The 19,930-nt window shown below is 39.1% G+C and overlaps 1 protein-coding gene across 1 annotated transcript; it reads right to left on the bottom strand.

Annotated features, from left to right (window-relative positions):
• Nucleotides 1-615: 615 nt before the first annotated feature.
• Nucleotides 616-19,271, bottom strand: LOC144638157 (EF-hand calcium-binding domain-containing protein 7-like). Its single transcript, XM_078497356.1, has 13 exons — nucleotides 18,943-19,271; nucleotides 16,338-16,403; nucleotides 14,085-14,230; nucleotides 13,380-13,466; nucleotides 12,246-12,410; nucleotides 10,208-10,343; nucleotides 9,272-9,363; nucleotides 8,586-8,740; nucleotides 7,499-7,632; nucleotides 5,370-5,518; nucleotides 3,404-3,619; nucleotides 1,621-1,728; nucleotides 616-972 (listed from the first exon to the last, which is right to left on the bottom strand). The coding sequence occupies exons 1-13, from the start codon at nucleotides 19,148-19,150 to the stop codon at nucleotides 898-900; spliced, it is 1,737 nt and encodes a 578-aa protein (XP_078353482.1). The 5' UTR covers nucleotides 19,151-19,271; the 3' UTR covers nucleotides 616-897.
• Nucleotides 19,272-19,930: the final 659 nt, after the last annotated feature.

Raw genomic sequence — 19,930 nt, forward strand, 5'->3', positions numbered from 1 at the left:
TTTGTAAAGGAAGAAAACGTGTAGCCATGTTTTCAAAACATAAACTGCCGTCGGGAGCAAACTTACCGCTCGCTTTCTCAACCTCGTTGGAAACCATTTGAATTCTGGCGCTGTGATTGGTTGAATCGTACTACTCTAGACGCTGATTGGTTATATTTTTCACATGTGAAGAAAGCTATACGCGAAGCTGATTGGACGTATCGCTTTTTTCACATGTGAAATATAGCAAATATAGAATTTTATTATTCAACAGATGCGCGCGCTGCCCATATATGGTCAAAAATTAACGATATCTGTCATCCGTACATAACAGATATCCTGCGATATTCGTAGGTTGCGAAGATTCGTCCGAAATCTTGCAAAGCGCTGCATAATTACAGTTTTTCTATGTGCAAAATGTGTTTCATTGACAATTTGTTGAATAATAAAACAATTATCCTGCTCAATCTTGCGGAATATCGTCTGATTTTAGCCAACTCGGCCTACGGCCTCGTCGGCTAAGTATCAGGCGATATTCCGCGCGATTTCGCAGGATAATTGTTAACTATTTGCAAGGTTTATTGCTTAAAATTCTCGCTATATATATGATAAGGTGATTTATCCGGTGGATTGCGTTATCCAGCCTTTGAACAACCCGAGCCTTTTGGATACCGTTATCTACCCTTTGAACAAATAGGCCCAGATGTATGCTATCTCATATACTCTTGCCTATTCTTTCAATCATACGAAATCTTTGTTTTGGAGTACAGTTTCTTTTGTGTATTTAATATTATTTGCAGCAGTCGTAGTTGTGGTGTCAGAAGGAATGTCCGTATATTTCATTGTCTTCGTTGCAATTTCTTTTCAGACATATCATTTACAACTTGTGTAAATCGAGTATAGTTAACATGGAGAGGATCACTGTTCGATTGTCAAGGAGTGCTTCACAGACCACTCCCTCCGCGCGTCCTGAGGCACAAAATGGTGAGCAACCTGGAAAAGAAAAACAACGTGATGTTACTGCAAATAATTCATTAAAAAAGTATAGTAAGGCTTCTCAGCCCAACTGGCTCTTGCTTTTGACGCTTAACTCTGGTTTTTGTAGCATGAAGCAGCTAGGATTATTGCTACTCTCCCCTGGATGGGATGCTTGTCTATCGCAGGTTACTGCGATAGACATTCTGTCAGATTGCCCCGGTGGAAAAAGACATTGTGAAAAATTCTCGTGATAACTGGATTGTCCCCCTTAAACAGGATTACAAGAAAAGGCGTCTTGTATTAAACAGGGTTAGGGTTTGAAGGCCTTAGCGGCAGCACGCCACCAGCACGCCACGCGCTCTTGTTTTCTTTTTTCTCCCGCCGCAAAAAATGAACGTCTGTGATCGCTGTTTACACGCCACCAAGCTTCCGTTAGGTGCCCTCCCGGGGCACAAATATTGGCTATGGGATATATAAGACGTCTCTCTTCGGGTGACGTACTTTCTTCGTTCGTACTGTTCATTCGTGAGAGGTAGTACGAAATTCCCGCCAAAAAATCTATGCTGTCTCTGATTGGTCGTCACAGTCGAAACTATCCAATCAGGGACGATATACAGATGGAAGCATGCTTCTGATGCGGATCACTATCCAAGCCTAGCCTACCTCTGTGCTGTTAGCATCTAACTTCATTGTGTAGTCCAGATCACCTCGGTGGCTTATACAGTTCTTACTGCTGCTACAATCCACTCTGACAACAACGTCGCTGTGGGACTGGGAACAAAAAAAAAAACAAACGACACTTTATAACTACTGGTGTAAATGACTTTCACAGGGTCACTCGCTTTAAAGGTAGGGTGACTCTGGGGAGCGAGCCAACTTTTCTTTTTGGCTCTTTTTGACTTGCCTACCAGGGTGAAGTCTGGACAAACAGAGTATACGTGAAACCGAGAGGGCCAATTTTTGGCTTGGCTGGCAGGGACAACCTTTTTCATATAAAAACGCACGGTAAAAGATCGCTCGGGGGAGAGGGTAACCCTCCTACCAAGGACAACGTTTCTTCATATAAACAGGCCCCTAGACTCCGCTGGCCATAGATTTTGGAGTCCTTGTCTAAACGTCTAAGCTTTGCTTTAGCCTTAAACCACGTCTAAGTTAGACTTCGTTTAAATAATCGACCCAAAGTCTCCTCATGAAATGAGCCTTTACTTTTCTGTCTAGAAGTAATAATATTACTTCACATAGTACATTATCCTCCCTGCTTACTCATTAGCATTAAGTATTGGGTAGTGACCCCTGACGAGCAAAGCTCGAGAGGGTATGCCGAAAGAACTAAGAGCAGCAGGGGGAGTGGAGGGTGGGCGCACCATCTATCCCTCATTTTTTTTATTTATTATTATTCATTTCAGTACACACTTACTATCTTTGGCCAACGTTCGCAACAACTGACAATTCTAATTAATTCCATTTTATTATATAATGCTAATGACGTCACTGGGGATGCTAATGAACTATGAATAGAACAGTTTTCAATTGAATGTCGTTAAACCGAAACCAAAGTAATCACGCTGGCCAATCACAAAGGACACCGACAATCCAGTAAACCAATCAAAACTCGAAGCAAACACATGTAGCCGGCACGAAGTGCGAGAAAACATGCGCGAGCCAGTTACGATTGGTTTGGGTTACTTCTGATTGGACTAGAAATTGGCGCGGATTTTTTAAACCAATCACTAAGCATCATAATGCAAATGCAAAGCAAATGCGAGTTACTTTTGACACTTAAGTGAAAAGCGCTCTATCGTGGCTAATAGCTACAGCTATTTTTGGTTTTCATGTTACGTCATAAAATTCTGAAATCAAAATTTACTAGGCCTGCTAAATTTTTGTTGTCATTAGAAGTAAGATAATCTAAAAATATATCTTTTTGCAAATTTCCAGATCGATAGTGTCATTCGTTTTTAAAACAGAGCATTTTGAATATTTGAGTTCCCCGTCGTATGTGAAATCAAGCTGAGTGCCGTGAAAAAAACTGTTTTGTTTGAAAAACGGCCTTTCCTTTTCATTTTTAGCAGATTGAACATTTCAGATATAATAAGTGGTGTTTATGTTAAAGTGTACTAGCTCATAAGCCAAGGATAGTCGCTGTTGTAAATAGAACTGAGTTGCAGATGGTTTCTCTGACATCACGGCGGCTATATTTGTGTCCCTCGGTAGGAAACAAATATGGCATCTCCATACTAAGCTTTATAAATTTGCGTGGAAAGGTTCGGAATAATAAATAACTCGCGAACGGTACACCACACAGACCCGAAACTTGGAGAATTTGTGTATCTCTTTATCGTCTATAATATTTGAAATTCATAGCTTCTGTAGTTGAATGGTTTGAAATTTATTTTTTGATTGCGTGACAGTTAAAACCAGCAATAGACAAGTAAAGCTATCTTACCAAATTCCGTAGCACCAGTGTGACTCTGATGGCGGTCTCATATTTGTACAAAATAAGATCTCTCATTCCTCGTACATTCTCCTTTCTGGAGATGTTGTTTAGCACTGAAGACACTACAGCGTTTTCAACAACTTCACTTCTGTTCTCTTGTATTGAATTCACTTGTAGAGTTGGCCTGCACTTGTTAGAAAAAACCTCCAGCAAAAATGGACACGACTGCAAAATAAGAAAAATTAATATTAGAGAGATTAAGCGCTCATTATTCCCGCGCACGGCAAAAATTCAACCTCTGCCGTCTGCCGTTTTGGCGAAAGACGTTCGTGTTTGTCGTGAACGCGGGATTTTTTCCCTATTTTTATGAGGGATTTATCTAAGAATTCGGTAAAAAGGGAGTAAAATGAAAGGCAAGCTCGCGTTTGCCGTATAACGTCATGCTTAATCTCTCTATTAACTCTTTTTACAAGTTTATGGCTGAAAGAGAACAGTCGGGTTATATTTGAAAGGGTTTTTTGCTCTGAAAAGGTTATTGCATGGTAACTGGTCATCAAATAGTCTAAAGGCCTGGCCAAACGGAGACGCAAGTTTTCAACTTGTGTCCATTTGCGTTGCCGTTTGGCCAGGACTTGTGTGCACTTGCGATGAATGATTGCGTTCACTTTTGTCGAGATCAAATTTGCACGCAAGTCAAACCAAGTTTTTCACCGTTTGGTCACCCAACGCAAGTCAACGCAAGTCTTGTTGTTTACTTCAAGTACTGAATTGCAGCGCGCGCAGTAGCATTAAAATGGCTTTTTGACAACTTGCGTGCACTTGCGAGTAAACTTGCGAGTGCCTTTGGCAAGCCAACGCAAGTCTGTACGCAAGTCCAACTTGAGATTACTTGCGTCCACTTGCGTTACCGTTCAGTTCGAAAGGGCTTAACTATCTAATTCCTTAATTTCAATCTCAAAGTGGCTAGTAAATGATAATGATGATGATGAAAAAAACAAAACAAAAGTTCTATGGCTGTAAAAGAAAAATAATGTGACAATATAAAAGCTATACATTAGTGGACATTAATTCTAATCAATATAATTTATGTTGTTTTATAAAGAGCCATCTAAAAAGCCCTAATACATTGTTTACGTCATACAAGCTAGTTTTACCACCAAGCCTCGCTCTCAACTTAAAAGTGTAAAAAGGCCTTATGCATGTTTGCATCAAACTAGCTAATTTTACTACCAGGCTGGCGCGCTGTCAAAGTGCAAACTTGTATATGTTATCATGAACAAATTCCCAAAGCAGCAAAGATGAAGAGAATATTGCTAAAAACAGCAATTGCGCGGCTGTTTTAGCTTTGTAAATCTAGTTTGTAATTCTGTGTTTGTGTGTACTTTGTGTTGTAAATGAATGAATAAAAAAAGGATGAAAAGAAAACCCACAGAAAAACTGCATGAAGGTGGCAGCGGGTTGTGAATAAATCACGTAAACAAGGCTTGATGGTGAATTTTGAGCATATTCATGTTATAATGCATTTGGCTTTTTAAGGCCTATGAGCTCACATTTGGGAAGAGGGGGGGGGGGAGGTGGCTATTGGTCTTCTGTGTTTCAGATTTGGGAGCTCACATTCAGGGAGGAGATTGGGGAGATTGAGGAGATTGAGGAGATTTTAATTTGTATTTGTAATTCTGAAGTGGCAAATAAATGATGATGATGATGATGATGATGATGATGATGATGATGATGATGATGATGATGATGATGGGAGTAGCCTGCGTAGCAGGCGCCCGTATAGTTTTGCGCGCATTTGAGAAACGCAAAAGGGAAGACAAGGCCACACAAGGGAAAACTCAGGTTTCCTAAATGCGCACTCAAAAACTACACAGGTGCCTGCTATGCAGGCTAAATGGAGCGTTTTTTTCAATTTTATGGTACCTAAACTCACTTATGAAACCTAACTTTATAGAGCTATCTTATTGATTTTTACCTGATCTAACTCCAGAGATTTGTTGTAGCCCATGCTCTCAAGAGTCACCCATAAGTCGTTTGGATCACCCTCAGCATCCTGTGCTTCCATTGTGTTCAGGTCAAGGAATCCCTTCAGAGTGATCTCATCATCGTTCATTTCAAAATTATCTGCAAAACAATATCAACAGTGTAAAGGCTGATTTACACGGTACGATTTTGTCGCATACGACAGGCTTACGACACGCTTGCGACAGTCGTAAGCGAGATGTAGGTTTGATTTACACGACACAATTCATGTCGTAGGCCTGTCGTAAGCATGTTGCAAGCATGTCGCATGCGGCAAAATCGTACCGTGTAAATCGGCCTTAACAAGTTTTGCCCACTATACACTTGTAACTCTGGGACTTCGAAAATGGGTGGAGATGAGACAAGAGGTAACACCATGTTTAAAATTCCCATTGCACTTCCAGCAATTTGTATTCTTACGGCTGATAGAATACAGTCGAAGCTCCTGTAAGGAGTACCCTCGGGAAGCAGAAAGTGTCCGTAACTAGAGCTGACCACTTATAGGAATGATCCTTTTAAGCAGCGACTACCTTATTGTTACTTATTTTCGCGGGAACTTAATTTCGCGAAAATGGAACGGGCATATTTCGCGGGACTTAAATTTCGCGATTTAGCCAAAAAATACGATTAAAGGAACTTAATTTCGCGAAAATTGTCAAAATACTGGTTCACGTTAACAAACAGTAAGTCTCAAAATTGGAACAACTGATTTTAATTCTCCACAGCAATAGTTTCCAATGACACTGAACAAAACCATATAACAAAACGAAACTTAAAACAGTTTGACATGTTTCTTTGTAACAAAGAAGAGCTAGTTTGACGACTGTACCAAGATAATAAGTAGTAAACTGCCGGCAACGTTGATTAATCATAACGAATTATATAGAAGGGTATTAAAGTTAGCGTCGTTATTTTTCGCGAGAACCTTTTTTCACGGGTCTTTAATTTGCTTTTTTTTTTTGAAAATTGCGAAAATTAGGTCCCGCGAAAATAAGTAACAATAAGGTAGCAGTACACAGGTAGCCGCTTTCAGTAACTTGCACCGCTCACATTAAATGTGGTTAATGCCCCGGGGGGGGGGGGGGGCACTTCCTATAAATGGGCTAATGGGGATGTGCCGCTGGATGGGGTCGCATTTTCACAACTGGACTGACTATAATGGGGTCGCAATTTCAAGCATTTTTTATAGGGTGACTAAAATGGGGTCACACTTTCCGGGATTTTGAAAGTACGAAAATCTGGCAAGTTGTGATTTATGAACGGAAATATTCGCCGAAAAAAATGTCACCGTATTTATTGCTGTTGTTCAATATTTGACAAACAGCTCCCAGAAAGTGACTAAGTTGGGGTCGTAAAAATTAAATTTACCCAAAAGTGACTAAGAGGGGTAATTGGCCATAGAATAAGACTATAATGGGGTATGGGTTCTGAGAGGCCAGCGGCACATACCCAACAAAAATTTACCCAAGTACCCCACCCCCACCCCCCGGGGTTAATGCAGAGCAAAAAAAGTACAGTTGAATCCCGATAACTCGAACCCTCAGTAACTCGAACTCCCGCTAACTCAAACCTTTTTTGATTCTCCTTCAGGTCATTTTCTTACTAATTTTAAACTCGATAACTTGAACTCCCAATATCTCGAACCTTTTTTGATTTCCCTTAAAGGTTCGAGTTATCAGGATTCAAATGTACCACCATATTAAATGACTGTTTTATTGTCGTATACAATTCTGATCATGGCAAAAACTGTACTCTAATTAGATTTTTTCTTAGCGATGTCTGCTTACGAAGGCTTAAAAACAAAAGAAAAGTTTACATTGTACCCCTCAAAAGTGACTGTGTCCTCTTACGGGAATGTCCGCTTATGGGAATGTGAAAATATGGAGTTAGTATGAGAGTTTGAATGGGGTTTTGGCAATTAGTGGTCATAAGTAGAGCTGTCCGCTTATGATAGTGAGGGCTTTGACTGCACGAGTTACCCAGTCAACCAAGTTGCAGGATTTGCATAAGAGCACTAGTTACATGATGTAGTTTATACTAAAACCTTCAGTCTTGTTAGTAATAAAAAAAATTAATGATTACCTTTCATGATTTCCCATGCATCATCATCACACTGTTCACCACCAGATTTCATCTGGAAAAAGTCAAATTCTTCCCGACTTAAGAATCCATTGCCATCAAGGTCACATCGGTCAAAGATATCAGCTAAAGCTTCCCTGAATTGAGAAATATGTATTACTTCATTATAGGAAATTAAGGTTTCATGAAATTAACGCGAATTTCAAAAATTTATTAATTTATTAATTAATTTAATTTATGCTTTTTAATTTTTTTTCATTTTCATGACCTTAATTAATTTCCATTATTTTGACAATTTCTATATACAGTCCACACATTCTTGACTCCTAGGGAAAGGCATTATTTCATCAGGGTGGAAATCTACCGGTATCACTGAAACTGTGAAGAATGCTAGAGGCTGTCAGATTCCTTTGCTCAACCCCTACATTTAGGTTTATACACCAAGTGATAAAATAAACTTGTTCTTGTTGTCTCAACAAGTTTTTTTCTTTGTGTTTGTCGCGTTAATTTCCTCCATTCTGAAATGTTACCCCCTCCTGAATCGCATTAATTTCCTTTATTGGGAATTAATTTTTCCTTCAATTCGCGTTTAATTAAGTTGTGTTAATTTCAAATACCTTAATTAACACAAGCGTTAATTTCCTATAATAAGGTTAACATCATATCACGAGTGTGGGACAAAGTCCCCTCTAAGCTTAAAATTTATCACCTTTCTTTATTTATCAACAATGCAACAAATTATTCCGCAAAGTTATCAACCACATGCAGTAGAGGAAACAAAATGCATGCACAAGCTGTAAAGCAAAATTCATTATAAGCAGGTTATTTGTTTCTGTAGACCACATAATGGTGGATTTCCACTGACGCGTATTTTTTTACGTGCGGGAAAAACTTAGAGACAATGATGAACGAGTTGCGTGAACGTTTACGCAAGACGTTCATACATTGTCACTTGTCACAATGGAAGGTGGTTATTGGTATAGGAGTGTTTGTTTAAAAAATGCCACTCAAGAGGGAGGAAAGGGGCTCCTTATTAGAAGGAGGGCACTAAATAAGACCATTCCCGCACATAACAAAATAGATAAATTACCTAAACATCTTGCTAAGCTTGATATTTTCTCCAGAGCCTATAGTAAGGTTGGCTTTTTTGCCAGGTGTAGACTTCCTGACAGAAAGTCGACAGCCAGTTGTGAAGGTAATTAAGCTGTATGTTCCTCTTCCTAACTCACAGTGAAAACAATATTTCTAAGAAAAAGCAAAATAAAAAAAACACTCAGTTTTTCTACCACAATGGACAAAGTGTGCATACAGTGTATGTTGTAGTTTGAAATGAATGTCAAGACAATATGAGTTCAATCTAGTTTGATTTGTATTTTTCTTTGTTTTAGGATAAGTTATTTGGAATCTCTGAAGTGGCTTAAAGCTGCATTTCGAGAATCTTCAGTTGTAATAGTATACCATTCTCACTAATTAATTATGTCGCTCATTGTCTCGCATGGATAAGATATGGGAAAAGATTTTGGCCGAGGCAATGAGCGACTGGGTAAGAAAGCACTATAACTCTGTGTCACCGTGTTACGTTACCAAAGGAGGGGGGGGGGGTGGGAGGGTCGAAAATTTGCCTGGACTCTATTATTATTAATTATGAATGAGAATAGTTACATGTAGTATTTTCGTTGTTGTTGTTTTATAAGTAAAGTACTTTCAGTACACGTTAGAAGCCTGAGTTATTTTAAATATACTCATTAATAGTAAAAGGTTTAGTGAAAGACTTACTGGCCCAAGCTTGGACTCTGTAAATGCAACCAGCTCTGAATTCTTGTCCACACAGAACACTGCCATGTCTGTCGCTTTTAGTTTATCTGCAGCTAATGTGTTGAATATACAAAAGACACAATGTTTATGTTGTGATTTAAAAATTTTATATAAATTGGTTTAAAAAAATTTCAAACCAGTTTAATTTTTAAGTTTCATTTTCTCATATTCATTATCATAATCTGAAACAAGGTAAATAAAAATCAAACTGGTTTGAAAAAGATTAAACCTAAGATAAAATTAAACCACAACATATACATTTGTGAACTGCAGTTGAAATATGATATACAGTCAACTCTCTCTTAACGGACACCTCAAGACAGACACCACCTCAAGACGGACACCTGGTGCTGGTCCTGTTCTTGCCCTTTTCAGTCGTTTTAATACTGTAACTAAACTACTTAAGACGGACAGTTGGAGCCAGTCCCGACCGTGTCCATCTTACAAATAATTGACTGTATAATTATGACTACAGGGTGCAGAAACTCTACGGGAGGTGGGAGAAGAAGGGGCATGAAGTGGAATTCCCAAGGTGGCGGAAACAGGGAGAAATTGTTTTTTTTGCAACATTGCAGATTTTTTGTAATAGAAATAGCACTAAAAGGAAGGAACCACTAAGGAAGGGGGAGGGGACTAGAAATAAAATGTACAGAAAGCATAAAGTAGAGGGCCCCTCTCCTCCCCCTCTCCCATGTTGCCCCTCCCACAGATATGAATCTGACAAAGCATTCACCTCAAATTTATCTGTCCATTTTGACAAAAAACGTCTTAAATTCACATTACGAGAAGAAAATCGGACCATATTAAAGTTCTGTCTAAGGTGAGGTTGGTGTCTTCTTATGTATACAGGTAATTGAAAGGTACATAATTTTATAAGGTAAACACAATCAATAATACCTTTCTTATTAGCTGTGGGTTGGATAGTTACGAAGACATCAGAATCCTTTGTAAGATGCAATTTGAACTGATGACTGGTTATGTTACCATCTCCATCAATAAAAAAACTACCCTTACTGCTTCCGTTATACCAATCCTGAAAATGAGAAAAGATTATAATTTTGAGGCGCATGAAAACCATTCCGCATTCTGTGTTTCCAGGAAATTTTCATACCCACCCCAAAGGATAGGTAAAGGTAAAGTCTGTGTCCAAGCCAAGTGGCCCATACAGCTGGAACTTATCCCGGTTTCTGTAGCTTAAGCGACGAGGAGTATTGCTACTCCCCCCTGGATGGGATGCTAGTCCACCACAGGGTTACCCCCAGCCGGAAATTCGCCGGTACCCATTTATACACCTGGGTGGAGAGAGGCACTATGAGAGTAAAGTGTCTTGCCCAAGAACACAACACAGCACGCCCCGGCCAGGCCTCGAACCTGGGCCATCCGACTCAGAGTCGAGCGCGCTAATTACCATTAGGCCGCCGTGCCTCCCACTCCAAAGGATGGTCATTTAAAGAGGGCTTGACATCCAAAGCTGAGCTGTAAACCACATGGGGCCCCTGCGTATAGTCCCCAACCACCTCCCCACAACAACAATGGGGGAGGCTGCTGGCCAGCATGGTTTCACAATTTACTTATCAGTAACGTAAATTACATATAGCCACTGACATAAAATGCTGAGATGCAACCTGTGATGGACTAACATCCCATCCAGGTGGGAAGTGGGGGGTGGGGATAGTAATATTACTATCTCCACCTGGATGGGATGTACCGTATTTTCTCGAATAAACGCCGGGGGCGTTTATTTAAAACTTGGCCTCAGAGACCCGGCGTTTATTTGAAGCCGGCGTTTAATCGGGGTCCAGCGTTTATTTATGAAGTAAAATTTTCAATCATTTTTAAGTTAAGGCTAAAACAACTGATTAACAAACGCTGGAGGGATCCTAGCGATTTTAGCGACAGCGAGCACTACAACAAAAGAAAGAGAGTGCGTCAATCATAACAACAAGAACATGCCAGAACATTGACTAACATTGCTATATTTTCTATATTTCATTGCTATATTTTGCGTTGTTGTACGTCATAAACCGCAGTTAGTGTTACGCCAGAGTTGTTCGTAAAGCATTTATTAAAATAACAAAACCGTATACCATATAGTACGTGTCATAGCAGTGCTTTTCTAGTGAATATCTTCACTTATTGGATCGACGCAAATAAACGCCGGGACCCCGAATAAATGCCGGGGGCGTTTATTTAAAACTTGGCCTCAGGGACCCGGCGTTTATTTGAAGCCGGCGTTTAATCGGGGTCCGGCGTTTATTCGAGAAAATACGGTACTACTAGTCACTTCATGCAACAGAAACCAGAGTTTATCAGTCCAGTGCCAATGCAGTAGTACTAGCCTAAGGGGGTACTCAGCATTTCAAGTGATGGGGATGATTGAAGGATTTTATTGGGTTTGAAATTTTTGTTTCTGGGATTTTTGGGGGTGGGAAAATTTGGCAAGTATTCATTTGGGTGGCTTGATTTAAGTAGGGATTTTTGAGGGTATTAAAAAAAATCTAAAGATTCTTGGTAGTGTCTTGGCTTCGTAGTTCTTCAAATAAAGTACAAACACATCATGTTTCTAATGTTTTTCTTTGTGATGCATTGTTTCCCCTTTCTGGAAATTTAACAGTCGGAAATACAGCATGGGATTTTTTTGGGTCTTGATTTTTGCCCCCATTCGATCTTCCCCGTCACTTAAAATCCCGAGTACCCCCCTGGGTGTACTAGTATAGCAGCTCTCATAAGCTTGTAATTCTGGTGGCCCTTTAGCGTAGGAGTTGCTACATTTTTGTATTGTTTTGTTCCATTTTGTTCTATAATTTTTCTCTTGAACAGTAGTGATCTGAGCCATTCGTGTGAGACCAGTCACCTTGCGAGAGATGCTACCCAACCTCACCAATGAGTCATCTGGTTTCTACAGCTCATAGAATTGCAACAGACTTTACTTTACCTTAAGGTTGTCAGGCTCCTGAATGTTTTGCCTGCTTATACTTTGTCTTTTGTTACTAGAAGAATGTGGTGTAGATTGTGAAGCAGTATCGTCGTCAGCTATTGCCAGTTTTTTTAAGCTTTTCTGTTTACAATCATCTGCTGTAGTTACAAGCAGGGCTGCAAACTAAAGAAACATATTAAACACTTCTAAATGATTTGTTATTTGATATACGGCAGTAACAAATTTTCTAAACATGCACAAAGTTTAAACTAAGACACAAATAAAGAATGCAAAGCTAGATCAGTATTAATAAAGTGACTTTAAGTAAATATCAGACACAAGAGAGAGCATTTCATCACATTCCCAAACACCGAGAAGAGTGTTTGACAAACTTGAAGGTGTTAGCCTGCGCCGCCGACGAAACTAAATCCTGATTTACTGACCGGGGTTAGGTAACGTCTCTGGCGCAGGCTAGAAGGTGTTTGCAGGGCTGCAAATAACTTTTTTCACTTGGAAGCTGGACATATGTCCTACTAAGACACCATCTTGGTCAGAAAAAACAAAATTGTGGTTGGACAGATTCTATTTATCCTTGCCGTAAAATGATTTACCATCAAAAAATTGTCTGGACATCAAATCCGACCACACTTGGGATTTCATTGGACATTAGCAAATTTTGGTCGGCCAATGTCTGATGACCGACTGTTATTTGCAGCTCTGTGTTTGGAAATGCAATGAAACACTTTGTTAAGTGGTTGATATATCTTCTCAATCAAAATTCAAACTATGGAAAAAATAGAGTACCGGTAATAAAATCATAAAATCTATGCTAATTAAGAACACTTGCACATGTCCATATACCACTGCCAAGATTCTGATTTCCATTATTTAACTTGATTTATTAATGAGTTTCAGAAGTATTAAAAAATCAAAGCCTCAGTTGTTTTAAAAATAAAGGTTTTGGCAATAAAGCTAACAATGAAGCTGTCACATCAGTTACCTATGTTCTTATTGTGTGTTGTCACCGACATATGTCTGTCTTTCTCGTCATTTGTTACAGTGGCAAGACTGACTTAACTTTCTTGCAATTCTTCAGTATACTGTTTGTCATTTTCCAGTGCAAATATCAAACATGGCTTTCAGTATACTCACCTCATTATAATCCAGTTTCCCATCATTGTTTATATCAGCATCATCAAGAATTTCCTGCACCTCAGATTTAGTCATCCTTTCCCCTTGCTACAAGCAAAAAATAAATAAATTGACGATAAATAATGACAGTCAGCCCTGGAAAAATGCAACAAACAAATGACAGGACTTTCATTTGCTAATAAAATTAAAGTACATATTTAACACGGTTCAGTTATAAAAGTACTGAGGTATTAGAGCGCCAAATATAATCCCATCCACTCAGTCTGCAGCAAGCGAATTTTCCTGTCAGGTTAATGGAGTTAATTGATCCCTTGCCTGATAGGGAAGTAATATATGTGTATTTTTTTACTTTTTCGTAGTTTTCTTTTGGCAAATGAAGTAAATCAGGCCAAAAATTAAGGAAGATTTTTAGGGATTGCCAAGTACACAGTGGGTCCAACTTGCCCAGAGAGCAATCTGAAAAATAGTTTTTGCCTTGCAATCTGGGTGTCAGTACCCATCACATTTGACTTAAACTAACCCATTATCCTTTGTAAAGCCTGGTTTATAGTACAAAGACATCAACATAGAGAAAAGATCTGTTTTTTCCTTATGTCATTGTGTTTACTGTTTGTGATCTTGTTCCTGCTACGTTGTTATATTTTGTTGTTCACACTTTGTTTCTTTAAGTAAGACAAGTTTGACCTTGCCATTAGAATGTAATACCTTGGTTAACAGTCTAAACAGCTCATCATATGTTATGTATCCATCACCATTTGTGTCAATGCTTTTGAATGCCTTCAGTATAGAGTCCTTATTAAGAGGTTTTTCTTTCCTCATGATGTCACAAAAATCATTGTATGATATGCTGTCTGTCCAGAAAACAAAACAAAAAAACAGGCATTATTATCACATAGCACTCACTAGATAACTACAGCTGCTGTAATATTATTATTTACAATAAATAGCAAAGCACCCAAGTGACGTCAGGACTCAGACAAGACTCAGACAAACAAACCAAAATAATTGCGGACGAACACTTTCTAAAGCAGTCGGTATTCCCAAAACACTAACATCAAATGAAAACTTCGCCTAGATATTTCCTTCTATTTCACTCAGAACAAGCTGATGTTTTTTGAGCCTTGTGGCGGTTATATTCATTTGCATTCTATTTTTAGACCTTGCACGCTTCGCTATTAGACAACGATCATAATTGTTCTGCGCACAACTAGCCAACAAGGTGCAGCTGAGATGACTAGTTGCTCATAGCAAAACAAGGGCAATGATTAAAAAAAAACTTGATAATTTCATGGCTGCTCACTGCCAAACCATAGCCTGCATACCCAGGGCTTGAGACTAACTTTTTTGCTAACTAGACAAGTGGCTAGTGACAGCTTTGATTTCACTAGCCAAAACTTATTTTCTACTAGCCACAATTTTTAACCATAGTTCTTTTTTTAAGGGCGGGGGGGGGGGGGGGGGGGGAAGGGTGAAAACAATGTGCGATAATGTTTAAACCTTGAGCCTTAAAATGTTCCTTAAATCTTCATGTTTTTGTCTTACAAAATTGGGCTTATGTTCTTTACTATAAATATTGTACATCTACATGCGTTTTTGTCAACTAGATTGTTTCAAGCGTCACATTCTATAATGTCAACAGTTTACTTGTTAGTTATATTCTCTGAGAGACGATTTTAATAAATGAGGTTTCTTGCCACTAATGCCCAGTGTTCTCCCTAGTTTTCAGCACAGCAGGTAAGAAAACTTTTTAAACCGGTAAAGAAATTCTGGTAAATCCCAGCCGTTTTCTAGTCTACCTACATGAAACAGAATGTTGTCCAAATGCTGGTCGAATTTTATTTCATGACAACGTTATTATGGCCTTGCAGACCTCTTTCGCCTGCTATACAGCCTACGAAAAATTGCATAAAATCTTCTGTTGTTTTAAGGAGATACATGTGCTGTCGCTTACATGACGTACTACTTAAAAAATCGGCGGTCCTGTTTCCTCTTTGCTACGAATTGCTGCAGCTCTTTTTTTCTTTGCTTCGAATACTCAGCATTCACGACAGCGTTATCACAAAGTTGTATTCTGAGTGCTTCTTTTAACCTGTCATCTGGATTTTGTTTTAAACACTTACGAACTTATGAGAAGAATTTGACATCGAAAGCTGCCTTTGTCTTCACCATGCGTCAGCTACGGTCAACTGAGCAATCAACTATTTTCTGCATTTTGCATGTTTTTGAAAACTGAACTATTATATGTAAGTAATATTTCTCACTTCTGGAATTATTTTTACCTCTTTGCCTTTGTGATTGTTTTAATTTTCAATGGACAAAGTAAAAGGACAGCAAGGATTGCTGCCGCTTCATTGTGGAATCGATCGTGGAAACTGTGCAACAACAGATGTGCACTTGCCGCGAAGTGAGAAACACCTGCAAAACTTGCTCTTTCCTCGATACCAGCCCTCAGAGATTCGGAAAGCGAAGGGAAATAAAGAATATTGAATACTTGCACAAATTCGTAAATGAATACATGTATTGCATTTGTCGCTGTTTATTTTCAATCTGTTATTTTATATTTTCAATCATGACTACGAATGTGAAACGAGTGGTGTTACTTTGTTATTTACCTGTTGAATTTACAAGATATCTTAGCGATTCTAGGCGGTAAAGAGTCGTGTTACAAGCGGTAAATTTTACCGGTTACCGCCTGATAAGGAGAACACTGAATGCCTGATTTTTTCACTAGCCATTTTGGCTAGTGAAAGGCCAAAATATACTAGCCAAAACTGCATTTTTACTAGCCTTTGGCTAGTTGGCTACCATTAGTCTCGAGCTCTGATACCTGACGTGCGGATTTTGGGCACAAAAAAAGCACTTGTGCCTGAAATCCCATCAGCTGCAGCTGTATGCTGACACTGACTAGCAAAACCATATTTTCTAATATTATCAGGCCAGTGTTATAAAGATCCTAACCTGTGTTATGTCTCCAATATTTCTGTACAAACTTCATTGAAGGATTTCTTCCACCAAACTGAAGGGCTGAATTAAGAAAAAATAAAATAAAATAAAGAGTTAAAAAATTTCTTAAACCATCCTAACCCTTTCTTTGCCACCAGCTCAAACCCCTGACTTCAGGCTATCATACCCCAAGCCTAGTGAGGGAGGAGGGGGGGGGGGGCAGGGGCAGGAAAACATAGAAGTTTGGATAGGGTGATACCATTGAGGCCTTCTAATCCTGCCCTTTTTAAGGGAGTAAAAAAAAGGTAACCCTCAAGCCAAGTGCCACATACTGCCAAAGCTTATCCCGGTTTTTGTAGCATTAAGCGGCTAGGAATATTTCTTCTCCCCCCTGGATAGGATGCTAGTCCATCGCAGGGTACCCCCCGGCATTATTTCGCTTGTACCCATTTATACACCTAATTATATAGCCGTCAGTAAATCCTATATTGTCAGCACAGCTATTTTTCCTTAATTTCTGGGAACTGTCCAATTTGGGATTAAATTTGGATAGTTTCAATTAGGATTTTTTGGTAAAATTCACAATCTGTCCAATTTAAGATAAATTGGACAGTTTCGTCTCGACCAATCAAATCGAAGAAAACACAACATGTGATGGATATTAGCCAATTAGCACAAAGCATAGCGTCAGCGCTGTAAACTGGTCGCATTGTGAGTCGACAATGGCGGAATTTTATGGAGCAAGTTTGCTACGTTTTTCTATTCCTTTTGAGCTTTTCAGCAATAGAAACAACAAAGAGAAATTTTCTACGTTGTCAGAAGAGGAGCTTGCTACACTAAGAAGCAAAAACCAAGAGCAAAACACCTCCAATAGTACAAAACTTGGGTAAACGTAAATGCAGCGAAGCGAAGCAAGAAATCTGTCAGATATTCATCGCCGTAAGGCATGAGCTAGATGCAATTCTTTGTCGTTTTTTGCTGAAATTCGAAAAGAAAAGACGGCGATGAAGTACGAACGAGATAGTGGAAAGGAGTATGTCAGATTCAAGAAGTTGTAAAGCTCTTCGGACACTTTGTTTACGACTTTCATTGATTGATGCAGTGTTTTCACTCACTTTGTAGCAAGCTTCGCAAACTCAGGTGAATAAAATTGCACTGTTTTGTTTAAGTTTTTTTTGTGAAGACAATGCTCTGAGTGAGTTGCATGTGCTGTGTTATGCCTACTATTGTTGAATGCTTTTCCCGTTCTGGGCATAAGTTTATTGTTTATGCTGGACTGACTGACTACAAGCTATATAATTAATATGTAACCGGACTACATGCTTGTCCAATTTTGGAAATAATTAGATTCAAAAAATTCCTCTGACAGCCAAATTGGACTCGGCCTACGGCCTCGTCCAATTTTGGCTGCCCTCGGAATTTTTTTCATCAAATTATTTCCAAATTGGACAGCATGTAGTCCAATTACATATACAAAGTGGAGAGAGGCACTGTGAGAGTAAAGTGTATTGCCCAGTGACCCCAGCCAGGGCTCGAACCCCGGACAGCTCAATCTGGAGACCAGCACGCTAACCATTAGGCCACCCCAACAAGACAGCAGAACTAGTTACTGTCTTTACTGCAAGCCCAAGACTTTCCAGCTTAGAAGAAATCAATACTCCAAGACAACGTCACAAAAATTGGAGATGGCAAGGGAAGTGAATTTTGACCAAAACTTCCTCAGGTCACAAAGTCTGCTCAATTCTCAGTCAAAAAATGAAAGACCCTGAAATTCAAACCCGTCATCATGGTATATCCCCATTTAGGATAATTAAGGAAGTGACTCTCTCCCAGGTCCCAAAAATCTTTACCCTTCATTTATTTCAACCCAAATTTCAAGACTGCTACCAGCCTAATTAGGCTGTTTCATAGTTACTGATGTTTTGAATAGGTTAAGATTACAACCATTTGTTATTGTGGGAAACTGGAAATTGAAATTGAAATTTCGTGTTTCATTTTTGAAAATTACAGCAAGGCGCCCAAATCAGAAGTCAACTGCAAGCTATCTACGGCTTTTGATTGGATTAAATCTGCAGGAAAGAATGTGAATAAATTAAAAGTGGTCACACTTTTGGGCGCCTTGCTGTAAACATATCTTTATAACTTCTCTCATTTTTCATTAGTTTTGGAAAAGAAGGTCGTTAAGCTTTGTTTGTTTTCATTTTAATATGATAAGCTGTGTCCTAAAATTCAGCTGTTGGACCAATTCCAGAACACCCTTCGACTACCAACCACGTTGTTGAATGACTATTGTTATTTAATAAGATGAAAAGAAGTTGTGGAGTACATGGTATTCTGTAATCTACTTTCTGGCTTCTTTTCTCTTTTTTCTGGGGGGGGGGGGGGGGAGTTTAGGGGCTTTTGCTGAATGTTAAATTGCGGCTTCATTTGCTCCTCCCCGTCACTATTAAATCACGATTTTGCTTCCTCATACTCTGCCCCTTCCCCCCATTCCCGTACCCCCGCTGTGCTTTCGAAGTCCAGGGCAGCTGTTTCTTGCTAGCAACCAATGCATAGTGCAACCAATGAACACACATGTAAACAATAACTATATACTGCATAAATGGCAGTCCAATCTTACCTAGTATCAATTCATCAATGGATGTAATTTTCTCGGTTGTGCTGCTTAAAACAGCCAAGTAAGCCGCACGACATTCCTTCATGAAGTTGTCGAATTTGGCTGTCGACTCACGACGAACCTTCTCCGAGAAGGAAACATTCGACGCTCTCGATGAAATACTAGAAGTGGAAGACTTCCTGACTGGCTTCACCCGCTTTATCTCTGACATTGTTGAAACGATTTAGTTTAAAAGGAATCTCCTTTAGCTAGTCTTTAAATCTGCGATTATGGTTCTCGTTCTTTGAATGCAAAGCGCCATTTTGTCCCAAACATTGTTGTTTGAAACTGCTGACCAGCAGACTCACGCATAGCAACGAAGAGAAGGGGGAGGGTGGGATCGGGGAAAATTCGGACTGTAATAAATTGCCCCTCTCCCCCATGTGGAAACCAATGCGGAAAACCGTTTGAAAAATCGTGATCCGATATATTTAAAGACCGTGATATAATCTATTTAAAAATTGTGATCTGATATAGACGAAAATTAGACTTTGTAATCCAACTTTGAGCTTTGAAAACTTAAGCAATGATTAGTGTTTTTTGCGTCTTTTTTTGCAATAATTAGTGTTTTTGCGGTTGAATGTTGTTATTTTCCCGGGCTGAAATTGACAACTGATCACGGATATAAATAGATGAAATATTGCGTGTTTGTCGAAAAATGTAAAAAAAAAAGGCTGAAAAAATAACTTAAAATGCAAGGCAAGTATCAATGCAAGGAAATTGAACCGGGCAGCCTGCGCTGTGCACAGACAAACTAAGCCCCTGCATCGCAGGCTACTTTATGGAAAATATTTCGACTTGTAGAACTTATCTTGTGCAGGAGCCAGTTTGAGAGTGATATCATCAAAATGAAGCCACTTCAAAAATTCAAATTTATAATGTAAATAGCTGTAGTTACGAATTCCTGTTTCAATATGCGCTAAGATATATTGAATGCCAAATAAGAGCACAA

This window comes from Oculina patagonica, chromosome 14 (genome assembly GCF_052425735.1).
Source record: "Oculina patagonica isolate OP01 chromosome 14, crgOcupat, whole genome shotgun sequence".
NCBI classification, from domain to species: domain Eukaryota; kingdom Metazoa; phylum Cnidaria; class Anthozoa; order Scleractinia; family Oculinidae; genus Oculina; species Oculina patagonica.

Coding starts and splice junctions, on each gene's coding strand:
- LOC144638157 (XM_078497356.1), bottom strand. CDS start 19,150: ATGTCAGAGATAAAGCGGGTGAAGCCAGTCAGGAAGTCTTCCACTTCT. Junction 12,411..13,379: donor GGAAACTGGATTATAATGAG/GTGAGTATACTG, acceptor ATGTTTCTTTAG/TTTGCAGCCCTGCTTGTAAC. Junction 973..1,620: donor TAGATGCTAACAGCACAGAG/GTAGGCTAGGCT, acceptor TTTCTTTTCCAG/GTTGCTCACCATTTTGTGCC.